General features: G+C 37.3%; 2 protein-coding genes and 1 non-coding gene across 3 annotated transcripts in view; 1 reads left to right on the top strand and 2 right to left on the bottom strand.

Moving 5' to 3' along the window:
• Positions 1 to 19,954, top strand: part of LOC127650385 (NACHT, LRR and PYD domains-containing protein 3-like) — a 215,281-nt gene that overhangs the window by 150,716 nt on the left and 44,611 nt on the right. The window lies entirely within an intron of this gene.
• On the bottom strand, positions 10,592 to 10,751 carry LOC127651102 (U1 spliceosomal RNA). Its single transcript, XR_007971505.1, has one exon. It is a non-coding gene; the product is annotated as a U1 spliceosomal RNA (small nuclear RNA).
• On the bottom strand, positions 12,376 to 19,380 carry LOC127650419 (protein misato homolog 1-like). The gene is made up of 14 exons (XM_052135850.1): positions 19,207 to 19,380; positions 17,822 to 17,951; positions 17,563 to 17,632; positions 17,402 to 17,477; positions 17,269 to 17,332; positions 15,581 to 15,746; positions 15,310 to 15,424; positions 15,045 to 15,179; positions 14,658 to 14,810; positions 14,373 to 14,504; positions 14,074 to 14,258; positions 13,545 to 13,649; positions 13,193 to 13,305; positions 12,376 to 13,110 (listed from the first exon to the last, which is right to left on the bottom strand). The coding sequence occupies exons 1-14, from the start codon at positions 19,288 to 19,290 to the stop codon at positions 12,857 to 12,859; spliced, it is 1,782 nt and encodes a 593-aa protein (XP_051991810.1). The 5' UTR covers positions 19,291 to 19,380; the 3' UTR covers positions 12,376 to 12,856.

Raw genomic sequence — 19,954 nt, 5'->3', positions numbered from 1 at the left:
TATATTAATTTAATGCAACCAATCACGAGACAAAATTTTACAAAATGAACAAACAATGTAGCTAAACAATAGGTTATAGGCCTACTTATTCAGAATCTGAACACACATCAATTGCAGATGTCCCCTTTTGTCGTCCCATACCCCCGCATCTATCGGGAGCAGACCGGAGATAGCTCCCCATGTATTTTTTTATTTCAGCCTCTGACGCTGAAGGTTTGGACTGCTGTATAGCACCTAATGAATATGAAGCCACAATTAGCACTCATTTTAAGACATTAAAATACAGCATACATTTTTCAGCAAGCATCACTTGTACATAGAAATCCACAAAGTAATTCAAACTTTTTAAATAAGCATGGATAACCGCAGTGTTTCTCAACCCTGCTCCTGAAGGACCCCCAACACTGCACGTTTTCTTTGTCTCCCTAATCAAACCCACCTGATTCCACTCATCAGCTCATTATGGGGATGTGATAATGAGCTGATGAGTTGGTGTGTTTGATTAGGGAGACAAAGAAACGCAGTGTTGGAGGTCCTTCAGGAGCAGGTTGAGAACGCCGATCTAGTGGCTCAGTGATCCTCCTAACCATTCTTTTCAAGTGAGCTGCAACAGCAGGAAAACAGTCCTACTTTTCGTTTTTCAGATGAAAAATTAAACTGATAAGTGCTACCCATCTTAACTAAAGGTGGCATAGGTAAAAGGGCAATTCCATGCAAAGGTCATCTTTACCATGAAAAAATAAAGTTTTAACCAAAAGAACAAAACCCTTTTTAAGTTGTCCATTTAGGTCTGTAATATACTGTATTAATGTGCTTTAACAAAAATTTTAAGAAAATTGCCTTGTTTATCCACCAGATATGAGGTGAGCAACAATGTTTAAATTACATTTTCAACCAGCCATATTTCATGCTTTCAAAAAAAGGTATCAAAGACCCCCCTTTTTAAACTTTATTTTAACAGTAAGCATTTTGCAGAAAGATGGAGGCATGCCTGAGAAATAAATATACTAATTTGGTCATAACAGCACTGCCTGTTGAATTTATAAGGGCTATAATAAAGAGGTCTTGACGCTTCAGTGCACTGTCACGTCCATAACGTTTTAAAGGTTTAGTTTATTTAATATGACAATTATAAATGCAAATAACTTGAAACTTTATTTACAAAGCTAAATTATGTTTATGCTTATTAGGATAGACAATTCATCTCACTACTTTGCTCTGAACAACCATAATAATGCGTTACGGACGCTTCATATTAAATCATGCATATGACTATTGTGATCTGTTTCAAGACAGAAATGATTTTGGCCACTTCATTTCAAGTTTTGTTGTTGTAGAAAGACTTCATTTAAAGTGAATTTCGTTTTGTAGCCTATAAATTGTATCTTAATTTTAAATCAAAGTTTCATCAACCAATTGGCTGGATTTAATAAATAAGCAAATATAGCATGGAGGTGCGATCACTTGCAACACGTAAACTTGAGCGCGTCTCATAACTGAACAGAAACTCAACGTATGCCTCTCAGAAATATAGCCTATCTATAGAAAGATTGCAAAGATCAAAACGAAAAGAAATAGGCAACTCTCTGATTGTGTAATCTGTATGTGCTTTTTCCACCACCACGTCCCTTTAGAGGCTCGGTACGATCACGCTGACAAAATAATAATAATAATAGGCTAATAATATTGCTTGTCAATTATTTTGTCAAATCATTTTTATACGAAATAATATGTGATGATTTTGACTCGCGACTGTGCATTAAAATCCATAAACTGGCCGAAAACCGTGCGATTATTTAGACACAAAAACGTAGGCGTTACATGATTGCTAGTGACTCACATCTATGGACAGTAGTGTCCATCGGTTCACCTGACTGTGGAGGAAACCTGTGATTTGAACTCCTATATGATAAACATTAATTGTTAATGTATTTTAATTTTGACTGTCTTCCGTAATAGTCTCTGCTTTAATGTTCCGTCTGTGTGTTTATAGTAGCCTATTCACGTCCTAGTCGAGAGGCGTCCTGCAATTGCGCGAGGAAACTGATTGGTTTAGGCGCGAAACAGGCGCCCTCTAATTCGCTCGCGCTTCCTGTCATTCAAGCTCTGACAGAAGAATTTTTATGAATTACAATTATAAAGATGAAAGTGTTAAGCATGAACGAATGAAATACATAAATCAAATAAATACCTTCACCCTCATCTTCTCTTATTGTCAATTATTTTACATATTGAATTAAGATGTACAGTAAGATCCAAGCTAAAAAAATAACTGATTCATAATTGGGGGATCTTCAGAATCATTTCAGACAGTCTTCTTAATGTGAAAACACAGCCATTATGCGTCAACAAAAGTGCCATGATGGTTTGATTGTTGATTTTCCAAACAGATTCTATGTATTTCAGACGCGTCACATCCATAACGTTGGTTTTTCCTCATAATACACTTCATAAAAATATATACATTTTAAACATTGATATTTTTATGTTCAGCTAAGACCCCTTCATCACGTGGATAGCAATATTTATACATTGGATTTAAAAGGTCACAGACTTTAAAGGAAATCGAACAGTATACCAAAAACTCTGTCATTTCCCGTCACATCCATAACGCATGCATATTTTCCTTTTTTGGGGGTGCTTAAATATATTTTAGAAAAACATCATTAGAACATGTCAATTCCCCAGATTGGGTGCTCTGAGAATATGCATTTCCAATTTAAATATTGTAAGAAGTTTTTTTTTTCTGAGACATTTCACCTGTCATTATGAGTTCAAATGTCACATCCATAACGCTGGAATTACCCAAAACAGAATTCACACATTTAAAACCTGTGCTTTTAATATTGTCTGAAAATTTGTAGATATTGCTTATAGTGCATATTGCAGGTTAAAACATTTTAAAAACTGAATAAATAACTGCGCATATTTTGAGTTTATTCATGAGAGCGCCCTCTGGCTTTTGGATGTGGCAGCATTTGACCGTAACTGAGAATAATAATTGCACAATTAATTGTTACACCCCTACAGTATTGCCACTGTGCATCTGTGATGGGTAAAAGTTTGCCGCACAATGGGTAACACTGGATAGATACTACAGTACATCCTCTAATCATACAAAAAAAGTAACGTAGTACCTATTATAACACGGCATAGCCGTGTTTTTCCAAAGGCCTTCTTCACCCCTGAGCCATCCATATTCATTGTTGCCATCAATCTGTTTGTAAGAACTCTGACAAAAGAAAAAAGACAACCAAGTAATATCAGTAATCAATAATTGTTAAGATTATTGAACAATACAACTAAGTGACCAGAACAGCAGAGCCTTCAAGCAGAAAAGTTTTACAGTTTTTCACCGTCACTTTGGTGCATTTCCTGAATCATCATCAACATTTCTACAACAATAGTGCACTGCTCGGATTAGTATTATCTACGGACTTTGTGTGATTTACAAATTATACCCCCACATCTGATTTTTTTGTGTGGTGCATTCGCACAAAATTTAGAATTATAATGGGTTCTAATGAGTTTACATTTATATTTACATTTAGTCATTTAGCAGAAGCTTTTTTTTGTTCAGAACAAGTATACAACCTCCACACCCTCACAAAGATAATGGAAGAGCAGTTAAAAACATTAGTTGATACCAGTGATATACTTACAATTCAGTTACGTTCTATTTCATGCAACATGGGGAACAAAATGAATCCTGTATCAGCTTCACCAGGGTTGGCTGGCAGACAGACAACTTTACGAATCAACTGCTGTTTGCTGATCAGTCGACGTGTAGTTCTACTGATATCTCTAACACGGACGATGTTGAGCAGTTTAGAATCACAAGGATCAGTGAAGAAACTCTCTGTGTTGCATTGGCGTAGCACATCGCAAACCAAGGTGCCTTCTTCATGCATTTCCTTCACAAAGACATAGTCCTTGTTCTGAAGAATGAAACAACAATCTCTTGGCCTTGTGGATATGCGAGTAAAGCTCTCTTTGGTAAAAGGCTTAGATTTTGTAGAATTTTCTAGTTCTGCTAGACGCTTGGCAACTTGGGCTATAGGATTGCGAGATTGTCTGACCATTTTCTTTAGATTCTGCAGGCAGTTCTCAAATGGAAAGCATGAAATCCCATTCAGTGAACAGTTGAAGTGTTCCACATCATCTGGTAAGTGAATTAGTGAATGAACATTGTATACAGCGAAGGTGTTTCCATATATAGCCTCACACTTCTTCACATAGTACATGAGTAGCTCTCAGGCATAGTCTAAGTGTTCCTTACGGTCTGCATCATCCGAATTCAACAGGACTGACACCCCAACCATCAAGGAAAGAAAGTGATTGTATACAGCATGTGAAACCACTTTTCTTAGAACCACTGGTCCAGTATAAAGGAGAAACTGTCTAAGTTCCGTAGCCTTCCATCTGTCCAATTCCATTAAAGTCCTAGGTTGCCGTGCAAACTCACTAGGTAGTTCTCCATTCAATGCCTTCAGTTTATCTGAAATGTCACTCCTTTGCTGAAATGACAGTCTGCATGTGTGGGGTCCTCTCTGCATGTAGTGAAGCATTCTCCTAACTACACCCAAACACAATAAGTGCATGTAGTCCAGTGCAAATGGCTGAACACATGGAATTCCAGCTAGTGTCAGTGGGGATTTCCCAATTTGATGGTCTTTGTAGGCAAGTCTACTGAAATCTGCTTCAGACCTTGCAACAACACCAGGCTGTAGCACCAAGAACAACTCGTCCCACATAGGTGCCTTTAACTGTGCAGCGCTCACAAGCGAAGTAGCTATTGTGATTCTTTATGCATTTCAGGAATGATCGAGCTGGTGCATCACAAACAAAGTCTTTTACAGTCACTTGCAGTGCTTTCTCTCCATGGACTATGCCATCTTGCATAAGTTGCTGCAACTCTTGTAGAAAATCAGAGAGGTAATCTTTAACTGGGCTGGGTTTGGCTTTTCCACAGTAGAGTGCCACAATGAAGGGTGCAAAATCATGGAAACTGCACAGGATTGGCCACATTTGCAGACTTGATGATTTAAACAGTGGAATACCATCAATGTTGAAGCACATATCTATTCGATTAGATCAGGGAAAACAGGATTCTGGGATAAAACCTTCAGAACTCCTGATGCAATACCAAAGTAGGCATATTGTCCACCACACAGTTCAACTACTTCCACTCTTTTAGGGGTTTTCAGCAGGGTTCTGGCATCCTTGGGGAGGCGATGTCCTTGGCGCCTTAGAATATCAAGTAGTTCATTTAGCCCAGATCGCTTGCATTTGTTGGTAGCTGCCCAAGCTGCAATTTCCTCACCCAGATCAGCAGCAGTTTCCTCTGCAGAATCATCACACAAATTGTCAGCAACCTCAGAGTCAGTGTCAGAAGACAGCACTAATGCATCAGAGTCATAATCTGAAATGTTGCCATCTGCTGAAGGTGACAAAGAGTCAGTTTCATCCTCACTGAACAGAGCCCTCAGTAACCCATCTGTATCACTGCTATTTGAATCATCAGCTGCAAGAGACAGCACTTCAGCATGACGTTTCCTCCAGTTTCTGTGGTATGCCATCATTTAGCGTCACAAGTAGCTGCAAAATAGGAGGAATCATATGCATCTCTAAAACATTTACATATATTTACAAAGATGTTGTGGAATAATGACATGCATGGGAATTTGTTATATTGTTAAACATTAAAGCAAATTATCATGCATTTCAGCAGTAAGGAATACCATCATTAATTACCTAACAAATAATAAATAAAATCTATACTGAAGGTTTTGCTTCAACCTCAGTCAAAACCAGATACTTCTATCTATAGAGACACAAAAACGATCAATTAAATTTAGCATATAGAGGTGCTAAAATAAATATTTTTGCGATGCGGACATGGACACTTCTGCAGTAATAGACCATAATAGATTATAGCCTACTGCTGTTTTTCTGATGCCATTTATCGATATATTGCTGTTGTGTTTTTTATTGGTGTTTACAAAAAAATTATTTCCATTAAAAAAAAATTCCGAACGCACTGCCTATGTAGCTCTCCCCTGTTTCTGTAAGTCAAGAGTGGGACTCATGCATTACTTGGTACTTGTATTATTATATTATCAATATGTAATTAGTCACATAAAATATAAGATCTGTGGCAGCGCATTGTGAAATTGAATTGAAGACATCAGTATTTATGTGTTTGGGGAAAGATGTGGAACTCGGTCCATTGTTACACCAAACAGCACATAGAGGCCGATCACATTGGATCTGTGTTCTATTCATTTTTATTCTGGCGATAACTGTCTGTGCTGTTTAGCTTGTTACGCTTTTCATCTTTTGTAAGCGTGATCGTTACCTAACATTACTGTGGTGTGGGTTTTCTTTTTGGAGGGGGTCAGGGCACGCACGTCATACTGATCTCCCATCAGACTAATTTATATTGTAAAATATTACTGATAGGCTTTAAAAAGGCTTACATCTTCTAAAACAGGCCTTAGACGAGTCATATTACATTCATAAGGTGTATTCTCAGGGTTTTTCCACGTTCAAAAAGAGGAGGTGGTGTCATCCTGATCTTTACTTTTACACACACACACACACACACACACACCATACCTTTAAGTGGCTTAACCAAAGTGACTTAAACTTATTATTTTTCATAAAATTAGATGAAAATGACAATTATTAATTTCTAAGTTATATAAAACATTACTTTTATTTAACCAAACAGTAATGTTTTTTAATCAAATAAAGCTTTTTATCGTCTTCAACTAACTTTTCAGCCCACAATGGCCAACTGAATTAACCAGTCTTGCTAAATGATCAAAGCTCATTCACATCTTGCATTCTCTATGGTTCACTTTAAATGATTCAATGATCTCTTATATTCAGCTTTAGTGACTGCAAATTTCAATAGCTTAAATGAAGCGGTTCAAATGAGTCATTAGTGATGCGAGTCGTTCTGAACGCTAATGTGTGTTCATACTGGCGAACTTCGCTGTGTACAGTATCACGCTGATTCAACGATCCAACTGCATTGATAAAGACATTACAATGATGTATGTTAATGTGAGAAATTTCAGGAAATGAAACGTACTTGGATGCAAAACAAACAGCTGCGAAACATAAGAGCTCTTGTTCTGCAACTGTAAAGCGCCTCGTTGAGCTGAGAACGAAACAGCGCCAATAATGTGGCGTAATGCCGCAACTGCACTTACAAATGATTATAATGGGTTATGTTGCGGTTTCACAACGCATCGGAAAGAGATTCAAATTAGGCCTAGGTCATTTTTAGTAACCTACGAACAAAACTAACATTACTCGCGACATTTCAAAATCGTATACATTTCAAAAAACAATAGTTACATGATTAATGGATGGATCTAACTCTAACTTTACCTCAGAAACCTTCACAGTAACGTTACATTAACTGGCGGGAAATTTAAATTCACCAAAAAGAACAAAATACTCATTGCAACGTCAAATATTTAATCAAAACACAATTTCCTAAGTTTTCAAAGTTACCCAATATAACTTATGTTTTATTTCATGAGATGTTTAGCTATTACTCACCTGATAAAAAGCACCAACCTTCTCGAGCTGCTTCGACTTAGCCGTACAGCGCACTGGTCTATACGCCAAGGCGTGATGGCGTACGTTTCAACGGTCATCAACAAAAATCCTCCAAAAAAATTTATTTCATTTTTTACGTGTAGCCTATACATGTATAACATTATGTGATACTAGATTTGCATCAAATTAGACACAAAAAAATAATTAATTGTTGTAGTCCATTCACTACAGCTGCTGAGGCGCCATCTACAGGTGGTATTAGGAATACATAATGGGCATTGTAGGCCCTACATTTTTTCATAATTAAAAATTAAGAAAAAATGGAATTTGTGAAAAATAAATATGATTTTTTAAGAGCCCTAGCATTGCATCTATCAGTTGAAAACAAGAAAATCTAAATAATTTTAAAATATGTAGCCTGTTCACTATGAAAAAATTTAGACTAATGTAAATTTTACATAAATGAACATGTAGTTGTAATACTGTATATACTTAAATTATAGGGTATTACAATTTCATTATCAATTACAGCAAATGTATTTTAATTTTAAAGTATATAATATCACTATAAATAAAAAATAAGGATACACATATAATTTATGTGGGGTTACAGCAAAAATGCTGCATTTGTTTTTCATTTTTTTATTGTAATTAAGCAAATCAGTATATTTTTTGTCAAATATAATAATTACTGTTCACCTCTTATTTCATATCAGTAATTTACATACTTTAAATAGTTTTTTGTTTATTTTTTATAACCACAGAAGTTACAGAAGTCCACTTTCATGCAGAAATCCAACAACTACATATGATTCAAAAGATTTGTCAAATGGATTTTTAGACCGCAGTAAAAAAAAAAAAAAAGCTATAATTTACATTGATATCAATGTGATGTCAATATGACATCAACTGAACGCCTATAACATGACGTTGAGTTGACGTCAACTCAATGTCAAACATGTTGGCCTATATACTTATATCATCAATTTCAGTATGGGTTTAAACCTCATATTTTCAGCATTTAACCACTGGAAGAACTTGATGTATAATCTGACTTTGAAATATGATTTGCAACATCTTTATCAAATCTTGTCCAATATTTGACGTCAAATTGACATCAAGGTGCCCGCTGGGTTAGAGACTTGAAACCTGCACTCCTGTGCTTTTTTTGGACTACATTTTTGACTTTCTCCAATCTTCATGATATTCAAAACATGAACAGGGGAGGTCAAGACAAGCACAGGAGTGCAGGTTTCATCTCTCTAAGTGGTCCCCTTTATGAGAAATGGAGATCCCACCAGCAATGTATACAATACAAAAATATTCATGGTTGTTGGACAGTTGATTTTTGAGGATTTAAAGGGTGCATGTTGTTCACAGTCACCTAAATATGTTTTAGTCAATACTTTGATCTTGTACCTTTAAAAATGGATGCCCACCAGCCATGTATTTTTGATAGTGTAAATACATTATACGAAGGACCATCCAATCTCCAAAGTATTTACATTATTAAAATACATTGTTGATGGACATCAATCTTTATAATGTCCTTAATCAAAACAGATAGATAGATAGATAGATAGATAGATAGATAGATAGATAGATAGATAGAGACAGATAGATAGTGCACATATTGAGAATTGCACTGTGCAAAAAGTTAAAAGTTTACTTTTTAGCATAAAATTAGACTTAATTTTTGTCCAATCTTCTTGATATTCAAAACATGAACAGGAGATGTCTCTAAGTGGTCCCAGTGTCAAGATATGGAAATCCCACCTGCAATGTATATAATACAAAAAATATACATGGTTGTTGGACAGTTGATTTATGAGTATTTGAAGGGTGCATGTTGTTCAAAGGGAGTCACATGGTCACCTAAATATGTTTGTTTCAATATTTTGATTATGGACCTTATAAAAATGGATGTCCACCAACAATGTATTTTTGATCATGTAAACAAATTGAAGATGGGATGGTCCCTCGTACAATGTATTTAAATGATCAGATGTTGGACATTTGACTTATACACATTTTATTAGTCTTGACATTAAACTTGATTGATTAAACCATGTGTATGGCACTCAGTGTGCTCCATATAGCCATTCATCTAACCAACATTTCACATTTTCGTATAATTGCTTAAAAGATTACGGTTCATAAAGCATTTATTTGGCAGCCATCAGCCATGAGGTTTAATATTACATATATAATGATCTTTTTTAATGTAACCACTTTAAGGGTAATTATACTCAGTAGAAATCATTTATATAAGTTAATATCATTAACATGTATAATTTGCATAAAAATAAGTGTCCACAGACCATGTATTTGGCGGCCATTACATACATTGTATGTAGCTGGGACTTGTTTTTACAGGAAGATCCCAGCTGTAATGTACATAATGGCCTCCAAATACTAGGTTTATGAATTTTAATTTAAATGTATTTAATGAATATTTGTAATAAATATTATTGATTTAACCACCTGTTTACCACTCAGGGCATACAAATAACATATATTCATGAGCTTTAAGTCAAAATAATGTCCAATTTGCATTATAAATTAGTGGTTACAGACCATGTATTTTGGTCATGTATTTGGTCATTACTTACATTGCAGGTGGGCCTTCCTGCATGACAGAGCCAAAACACCTAGGGGCTTCAAATGCTTATTCATTGAGCCCTCATGAACAACATATTTCAATTTTATTTCGATCGGTGCAGGGAAAGTACTTGAACAAAAATCTGGAAAAATTGTGTGACATTATGTAAACAATCTGGCATTTAAAGGGTTAATATCCTGAAAATTAATGAATATTTGGTAGTTATGATCAAGACTGATGTTGTTTATAAATCAAAGTCAGTGAAAGTAGAAAACAATATTAATATATATTATTTTTATGGTGGTTTTTTACAGATATTTTTGCCCTCTAAGGACCTCTGAGTAACTTTTTTAAATTGTCGATCAATTGTTAAATATCTGATCATCATCTTAATAATAAGATAAATCTAACTTTCACCATGTGCTCATGGAATATACTATACTATAAATGATGCAGTTGAGATTCCCACATTTGGGGAATTCTCAAAGTTCAGCAGCAGTCTGAGTGCAATGACTGAAACTCATCTTGAGTGAACCACCTTTATGATCATGATGATCTCCTGTCAGGTAAGTATGAAGTGAAGAAGATCGATCTTTCACTTGATGGTCCTCATGTGATTAAATGTGGTTCTGCAACTACATAATTAAATTAAATGTCCAAGAGCATCTGCGAACACAATTTTTGACGAAGATAAAACATTTATATTGACTAATTAAAAGAAACAGTTCAATCATCTGCATCTTTAAAGATCAGATTTAAACCCTCAAACTTTTATATCAACTGCAAAATCACCTAAATACTTATGTACCGCTGTATTATCAGTTTTGTAATATGACACATTTATTTTATCAGACAAATCTCAGAATTTATTTTTAGTCGTATCTAATCAATATTTAATCATGCTTAATCAATATTGAATCGTCCCTAATCAATATTTTACTGTGCATCATCAATATTTAATTGCGCCTAATCAATATTTAATCGTTCCTAATCAATATTGAATCATCCCTAATCAATATTTAATAGTGCCTAATCAATATTTAATAATCTATAATCAATATTTAATAGTGCCTAATCAATATTGAATCATCTCTAATCAATATTTAATAGTGCCTAATCAATATTTTACTGTGCATAATCAATATTTAATTGCGCCTAATCAATATTTAATCGTTCCTAATCAATATTGAATCATCTCTAATCAATATTTAATAGTGCCTAATCAATATTTAATAATCTCTAATCAATATTTAATAGTGCCTAATCAATATTTAATCATCCCTAATCAATATTTAATAGTGCCTAATCAATATTTAATAGTGCCCAATCAATATTTAATCATCCCTAATCAATATTTAATAGTGCCTAATCAATATTGAATCATCCCTAATCAATATTTAATAGTGCCTAATCAATATTTAATTATCTCTAATCAATATTTAATAATAGTGCCTAATCAATATTTAATCATCTCTAATCAATATTTAATAGTGCCTAATCAATATTGAATCATCCCTAATCAATATTTAATAGTGCCTAATCAATATTTAATAGTTCCTAATCAATATTTAATCATCTCTAATCAATATTTAATAGTGCCTAATCAATATTGAATCATCCCTAATCAATATTTAATAGTGCCTAATCAATATTTAATCATCCCTAATCAATATTTAATAGTGCCTAATCAATATTGAATCATCCCTAATCAATATTTAATAGTGCCTAATCAATATTGAATCATCCCTAATCAATATTGAATCATCCCTAATCAATATTTAATAGTGCCTAATCAATATTGAATAATCCCTAATCAATATTGAATCATCTCTAATCAATATTTAATAGTGCCTAATCAATATTTAATTATCTCTAATCAATATTTAATCATCTCTAATCAATATTTAATATTTCCTAATTAATATTTAATCATCCCTAATCAATATTTAATAGTGCCTAATCAATATTTAATTATCCCTAATCAATATTTGCTGTTGAAAAAACAACTGTCACAAAATGATCATGTCACTCAACTGTACCGCTCATGAATATTAATTAGATCATGCTAATCCTGACTGGCAGCCGTCAAATGCTCATGGATTTCTAATGAACATGATCATCTTCACACGCACGTGATGAAACTGCTGAACCATTTGCACTAGAACTGCCAAAATGAACATCTGCATTAAAAACCCAATTCAAACGAGTTTATTTCGATTTATACACACTGACAGAGCTCAACCTTCATAATCGAACTGAAAATAATAACACTTTATTTGGTGAAAGGTGCACGACTGTAACATGTCCGATATTTAATAGGAACCGTTTTGCAGGTCATCACAGGCATGTTTGTGAATTGATTCATTTTGTTTATTGTCATTTATTTTGCACAACGTAAAACTTTACATTTCTTCTGCATGTGCGATATGAAGCTTAAGTTCAGAATTGCAGCTGCAGCTCTGTGGGTTTATTGAGGATTAGAAGCACACAAACAAACGGGCAGCTGTTTTCTTTCGGACTTTCTCTGACTTGCTTTGGCTTTTATTATAGAGTGCATTAATTGAGCTCAATTCCCAACATTCCCAGTGGGAACATGCCATGGAGCTCGTTCTCCAGACACAGGCCATTCGGACATGATAACCAGAGCGGAACTCTGAGCGGAGGCGTGTACAGCAATCTCTAGTCATCATCATCATCATCATCTGACGAAGAGCCGAGGTGATCCTGGCGGTAACAGTGCGCGAGGTTGCGCAGCTGCTCCAAGGCTTCTGTGAGCTCGCCGAGTTCAGGCCCCTGAGAGAGGAAACTGGGGGCCACGCGCCGCAGGTCCAGCGCAGCACACGCTTTCTGCAGATCCGACAGCAGGAGACCAACAGCTGGACTGGACTGCAGAGACGTCAGGACAGGAACACCAGAGACCGGCTGAACAGCAGCTGATGGAGAAATAGAGGAGTCAAACAGGGAGAGTCTCCGAAACACAACAGCTGTTAAAGCACCAGAGGAAGAATCACTCACTGTCAGGAGGTTCAGACTGGTTCTGAAGGAAACCTTGTGGACTCAGAGCTGGACTAAACATCTGTGGGAACGGAGGAGTGAGTTTACTGGGGCTGGACACCAGCTGAACTGCCCTACAGAGAGAGACATGACACAATCACATAGATCACTTTAATGCAGTAGGGGGCAGTCAGCGCATCTCCATCTGTACAGTTAACTCGCCTCATCAATGATGAGAGATTGAGGAACACTGATTCATACTCAGTTTATGTCGTGGTTTTGTAATTGTGATGATGAATATCAACTAATGTAAATATGGTCTCGTGACGACACAAGCAGCTTGAGGAGGTGTTATGCACATTGGGTTACTCACATTGGTGTTGATGGGTAACGTAACCTGACGTATGTTGCCAGGACGTCCTCTCCAGAGCGTTCGAAGTGCAGAGGACTGGACGGCTCTTGCCCCGGGATGAGGGGACTGCCACAGAAAGAAAAATACCACAACATGTTCACAACGGACATACAATAGCAACATGCCGCTCTCAGTACAACGAAGAGAGCCGTTATCAGTCAAGAATCTTTCGCATGGGACACAACTCACCACACGCCCCATTGAGAGCGAGAACCACTAATCGCCACCACGAGGTGACTCTACCCTCCCTAGCAACCGGGCCAATTTGGTTGCTAAGGAGACCTGATTGGAGTCACTCGACCCTTGTCAATACTCGCCGAGATACACAGACCCTCTATTATTGTATTTTTTATATTCTTTGACATGTTTATTTTTCTGTTACATGTGCAATGTATGAATAAATAAATAAAAACTGGATTAAATAAGGGAATTCTCATCGGACATGTGCAGCTGCGTTCATCATGATTGGAGTGTTATGAAAGTTTCTCACCTGACTAAGCTCCGCCCCTCTAACCCTTTCAGAGTCACCGATTGGCTAAAACAGCGTCCGTCACCGAGCTCAGGGCAAGCTGATAGGGGTTTCCATGGCAACACGTCAGCAAAAGCGTCCAGAGCATCTGGGAGACAGCTGCCGTGCATCATGGGAAACGGAACAGACCCGTAAGCTGAAACGACCTGGAAAACGAAATGATCGGCAGTTGTCAAGACAATAACGTCATTGACTTGGATTTCATTTGATTCATGATGAAAGTAAAACGATGACACTGAATATTCACCGGTGAAACTGACCTTCCTTCCGGAGACGGCCAGAGCGTCTGACAGCTGCCACATGGGGACGCGGTTCTGTCTCAGTCTGTACGACGCTGTCATGGTGTCCAACGCCAGAGCTAGCACAGCGCTGGAGTGATACCACAGCGACGGCTGAGAGAGGATTGGTGACAGGTGGAGAGAGAACATAAATTACATGAATAACAACCATTGGAGCAATCAGCAGGGGGCAGTCAGCGCAGTTTAAGAGTGCTGCCAGAGATCTTATAATACTTAATTAAATCATTTACAGTCAAACACACTTACATCACAGTTCATCAGGGGGAAAGTGGTGGGTGGAGGCGGCCGTCTCCCCAGGCCCCCCCTCAGGGTCAAAGGGCAGAAGAAAGAGCTGTGATTGGCCATTTGCACAGTTCCTAAAGCACAGTTGATCATGCGGTACAACTCCTTTATTGAGCTCTGTGGATGTGAGTAAAACATTTTTAAATAACTTCAAACTGCAGCGTATAGAAATCATGTGCCCTCATAAAGCTCGAAAATAGCCCTTAACAATCTAATCCAATAATGTCTGACACTAGAGCACTAGAAGTTTAATAAAATAGCGAGGAGTGCACAATGTTCACAATAATGTTGATGTTTGTTGCATGTTTATATTTGATGATGTTTATTTCTAGAACAGATTAATCATCTCACCGTGTCTGGATGATTGACAGGAGCCACGCCCCATGTGAGGATGCCGCGACCTCCGTAAGAGTCCTGCAACAACTCTGTGACCTTTGACCCCAAGCCTGAGAAGCCGTCAGCAAGATCACACAACACCTGAAAGCCCTGAAGAGAGAAACAGAGAAACTTCAGTTCAGATCGCCGCGGATATAATATCAATAAAAGAGTTTTTCTAGATTAAACTGCATCATGAAGGCCGTTCTCATGAACGTTCAGATCGCCGTGGATATAATACCTGCAGATAATCACATTCTTCCACAAAGAAATGAAGCCGGTCTTCCAGATCTTCCAACACTGGACCCCGTAAGAGCGTCTCCCCCTGACCGAACGCTTCCAAACGTTCCGATTCACTGAGTACAAACACACACACAGTCAAAGACGTGCAAACCTACATCAACTAAAAACAAACGTTGGTATTCCCATTAACGAGTTTGAACTCATTTTTCTCAGATGGTTGAACTGGTTTCAGAAAACACATCCAATAATGTGAGATTTGATCTCCTCACCCGTCATGGTTGTACTGGTTGATGACAGAAATGGTGCGAGGATGGAGGTGGATTCTCAGGAAATCTGACCACACCCTCACACTTCCCTCCAGCCTATAGGATTTCTGTATCCGCTCCAGTCTGCTGTTCACCGTCTCCACGGCAACATTCGCTCCTGCGCTGGTAACTTCAGGAGTAAAACAATCAAATTATATTTCATGTTTATTTGTTACGTAGCTACAACTTCTCAAATAATAAAAGTTACAATGTTTATTATGTTGGCTTGACAAACTTTCAAGCTACAGACACCGAACTCTGCAAAGACCTGAAGCTATATATTTTCTAACTGACTTACCGTTTCTGCACAGAAGACGATCCAAAACGGGGAAAATCTCATAGACATCTATCTATCCTCTCTTTCTAAACAGGATAGTGCACCAAGCAACATACTAATGATGCCTAGCTACATGCTACAACATGCTAACAGTGGATGGCAGCATACTAGCAACATCTAGCAACATGCTACAACATGCTAGCCTCATGCATGCCTAGTAACATGATAACAACACATAGCTATATTTTAGCAATGCTTAGCTACATGTTCATACTTGTTAGCAATGCCTTGCAACATGATAGCAACACCTAGCTACATGCTAAAACATGCAAACAGTGGATGGCATCATATTAACAACACCTAGCAAAATGTTATCAATGCCTAGCTACATGCTAAAACGTGCTTACAGTGGATGGCAGCATACAAGAAACACCTAGCAACATGCTAGCAATGCCTAGCTACATGCTAAAATATGTTAGCAATACCTAGTAACATGATAGCAATGCATGTTAAAAAATGCTAACAGTGGATGGCAACATATTAGCAACCCCTAGCAACATGCTAACAATGCCCAGCTACATGTTAAAACATGTTAACAATGCCTTGTAACATGATATCAAAACCTAGCTACATGCTAAAATATGCTAACAACAGATGGCAACATACTAGCAACACCTAGCATCATGATAGCAATGCCTAGATACATGCTAAATCGTGCTAGCAATGCATAGCTACATGTTAAAACGTGCTAGCAACACTTAGCTGCAAGCTAAACATATATCTATCTAAGATGATCTGTTTGTCTACAGTCTTAAGCTGTGTTCACACTGCCAGTGACATCCCATTCATTTTCGATGAGAGCACAGCGACTTCCAGCTACACGAGCTGTCGTGGCCGTTGGCGACCAGATGTGGGCGTGTCCAGCGATGCAACAAAGTTGAGAAATGTTTAACTTTATGCAAAAGAAGAGCGACTTTTGGGAGCGACAGTCAATACGAGAGAACATGGTAGAGCTCACGTGATCCTAATATTTTAATAATGATATTAATTGTAAAGAAACAATGTTGTTCAGACTCTCCATACACACCACTAGCGACCTAACCGCCAGCCACTAGCGACATGCAGCGATAAAGTCGCTGGCAGTGTGAACGCAGCTTTAGTGTAATGTCTGTATAAACTAGAACTTATAAAACAGTTTAAACTTTCAGACAAGGTTGTTACCGCTGCACAAATCAAACACATTTGCTCTTCAAATTCGATCTTTAGGACTCTTCACACATTTAACAAGTGATGAAACCTGATCTAGTCTGTCACTGATCATATTTAATGCACTTATTATATTTCGGACAATGAATGTTGCATAACTCAATCTCACCTGAGCAGCGCCCCGTCTGAGCAGAAGGCCAAGAGAAATTGGATTCTGCTGGTGAACTTCCGGTCTAGATGAAAGAAACAGAGAATCTTCAGGAAGCGTCTCAGATAATAAAACTCTCAGCAGTCACACTTACATCGAGCATGTCCAGATCTTGTAAGAAAGAGTTTTTGGTGGGCGGGTTTGCTTTATGTGTCATCATCTCTCCTTCCCTAAAAGAGGAAACACAACTTCAGTAGTCGAGCTTTGTAAAGACACAAACATATTCTGCACATGCAGACACACAAACATGTTTACCAGGTAAAGTTTGTTTCTTCGTTGTCTGTGTCGTACAGACTTCCTTCTCGCCTCAATGTTCGAAGACTGCCTGAAGAAACGATAAATATTCAGTAGCGTTCAGATCTGTGCGTTTACTTTATAATGTTTCTTTACTGAATCACACACGAACAGAACGACAGTTTGGCAGAATCTGATGCACGTTTTTAAATTCTTGTTCTTCACATGATTGATAATATCTAAAGACACTGTCTCTGAGGTCAAGGGTCATGACCTTTACCTTTGAGGTCCATGGCGATGAGTCGGGGAGTGTAAGTGACGTGACCGCACAGAGTGAGACCCTCCCTGAACAACACGTCACTCTGCAGCTCACTCGCCAACACATCCGAGTCATAGCACAGAGACGCATCCTACAGACAGACAGACAGGTGAGAGAGACAGACAGATTACATAGACACACAGACAGATTAGATAAACAGACAGACAGATTAGATAGACAGATTACACAGACAGACAGATTACACAGACAGACAGACAGGTGAGAGAGACAGACAGATTACATAGACACACAGACAGATTAGATAAACAGACAGACAGATTAGATAGACAGATTACACAGACAGACAGATTACACAGACAGACAGACAGGTGAGAGAGACAGACAGATTACATAGACACACAGACAGATTAGATAGACAGATTACACAGACAGACAGATTACACAGACAGACAGACAGGTGAGAGAGACAGACAGATTACATAGACACACAGACAGATTAGATAAACAGACAGACAGATTAGATAGACAGATTACACAGACAGACAGATTACACAGACAGACAGACAGATAACACAGACAGACAGATTACACAGTCAGACAGACAGATTACACAGACAGACAGACAGATAACACAGACAGACAGATTACACAGACAGACATATAACACAGACATACAGATTACACACAGAGACAGACAGATTACACACAGAGACAGACAGACAGATTACACAGACAGACAGACAGAGACAGACAGACAGATTACACACAGAGACAGACAGATTACACACAGAGACAGACAGATTACACACAGAGACAGACAGATTACACACAGACACAGACAGATTACACACAGAGACAGACAGACAGATTACACACAGAGACAGACAGACAGATTACACAGACAGACAGACAGAGACAGACAGACAGATTACACACAGAGACAGACAGACAGATTACACACAGAGACAGACAGACAGATTACACAGACAGACAGATTACACAGACAGACAGATTACACACACAGACAGACAGACAGATTACACACAGAGACAGACAGACAGATGGATAAACTACAATTACAGTCAAACGTTATTGTGATTCATTCTGCAGCTATAAATGACAAAGATCACAATGATTTAAACACAATAAAATAATGAAGTAATTATTAATACTGATAAACACATATTGGTGGCTAACACGTGTTTAACTGTATTAACAATAGTGTTGATTTGGAGGAAACTGGTTCCCATGGTAATCTTTGAAAGGGTGCACATACACAGCAATCTGTACCCACTAATGACACAATAATGACATCGACGTGATATTTGGATTATTAAACTTAAAACATGATTAAACTGAAGTGATCCGCTAGAAATGAAAGTCACCTGTAAATTCCACCAGTGTGTCCCGATAAAATTAGAATAATGTCCCAGCTGGAGTGTGACTACCTCCTTACACAGGCCGCTCATGATGCGCTGTGGATTTTAAAACATCTTAAACATTAATGGAGTAAAAACTGAAGGTGTTTGAGAAATACAGAGCAGTTCACACGCCATCAGCGACAGACAAACTTCCGTATGTGGGCGGCACTTAGAAATCTCTCGATTGTGATTGGCTGTTACAGCTGACGGCGCGCGATGATTGGTTGCAGAAACTGATAAACTAGGTTGTGCTGTAGTTTGGTTTCAGCGCGCCTGACGCGCACTTGTGTCGCTGAGACATAAATAAACTAAAATGTATATAAATAATATAAAATAAACTAGCAAGGGGGTCTGTATATATATATTTTTAAATGTACGTGTAAAAAAACAAAACATAGATGTTTTTTTATTATATTGACAGCCCTAAAAAATATATATATATGAAAACCATCATAAAAATTTGTGATAAATATATTTTTTGATATTGATAAAATATAATATATGTAAAAATAAATATTGCAATATATGTTAATATATACAATGTTATATAATATAAATATCATACTATTATAATATAATATATTATGTATGTATATATATATATACCGTAATTTCCGGACTATAAGCCGCAACTTTTTTCCCACGCTTTGAACCTCGCGGCTTATACAATGACGCGGCTAATATATGGATTTTTCCCGCTTTCAAATTTTAT

The sequence above is a fragment of the Xyrauchen texanus genome, chromosome 10, assembly GCF_025860055.1.
Source record: "Xyrauchen texanus isolate HMW12.3.18 chromosome 10, RBS_HiC_50CHRs, whole genome shotgun sequence".
NCBI lineage: Eukaryota > Metazoa > Chordata > Actinopteri > Cypriniformes > Catostomidae > Xyrauchen > Xyrauchen texanus.
This window is presented reverse-complemented; position numbering and strand designations above follow the sequence as displayed.

Bases quoted from the DNA above. Each gene is read 5' to 3' on its own strand.
- LOC127650419 (XM_052135850.1), bottom strand. From the start codon at position 19,290: ATGAGCGGCCTGTGTAAGGAGGTAGTCACACTCCAGCTGGGACATTAT. The intron at 15,180-15,309 runs GTATTATATCCA...TTCTCTCTTCAG, and splicing joins AAGAATGTGATTATCTGCAG to GGCTTTCAGGTGTTGTGTGA. The intron at 13,306-13,544 runs GTGAGTAACCCA...CTCTCTCTGTAG, and splicing joins CGTTACCCATCAACACCAAT to GGCAGTTCAGCTGGTGTCCA.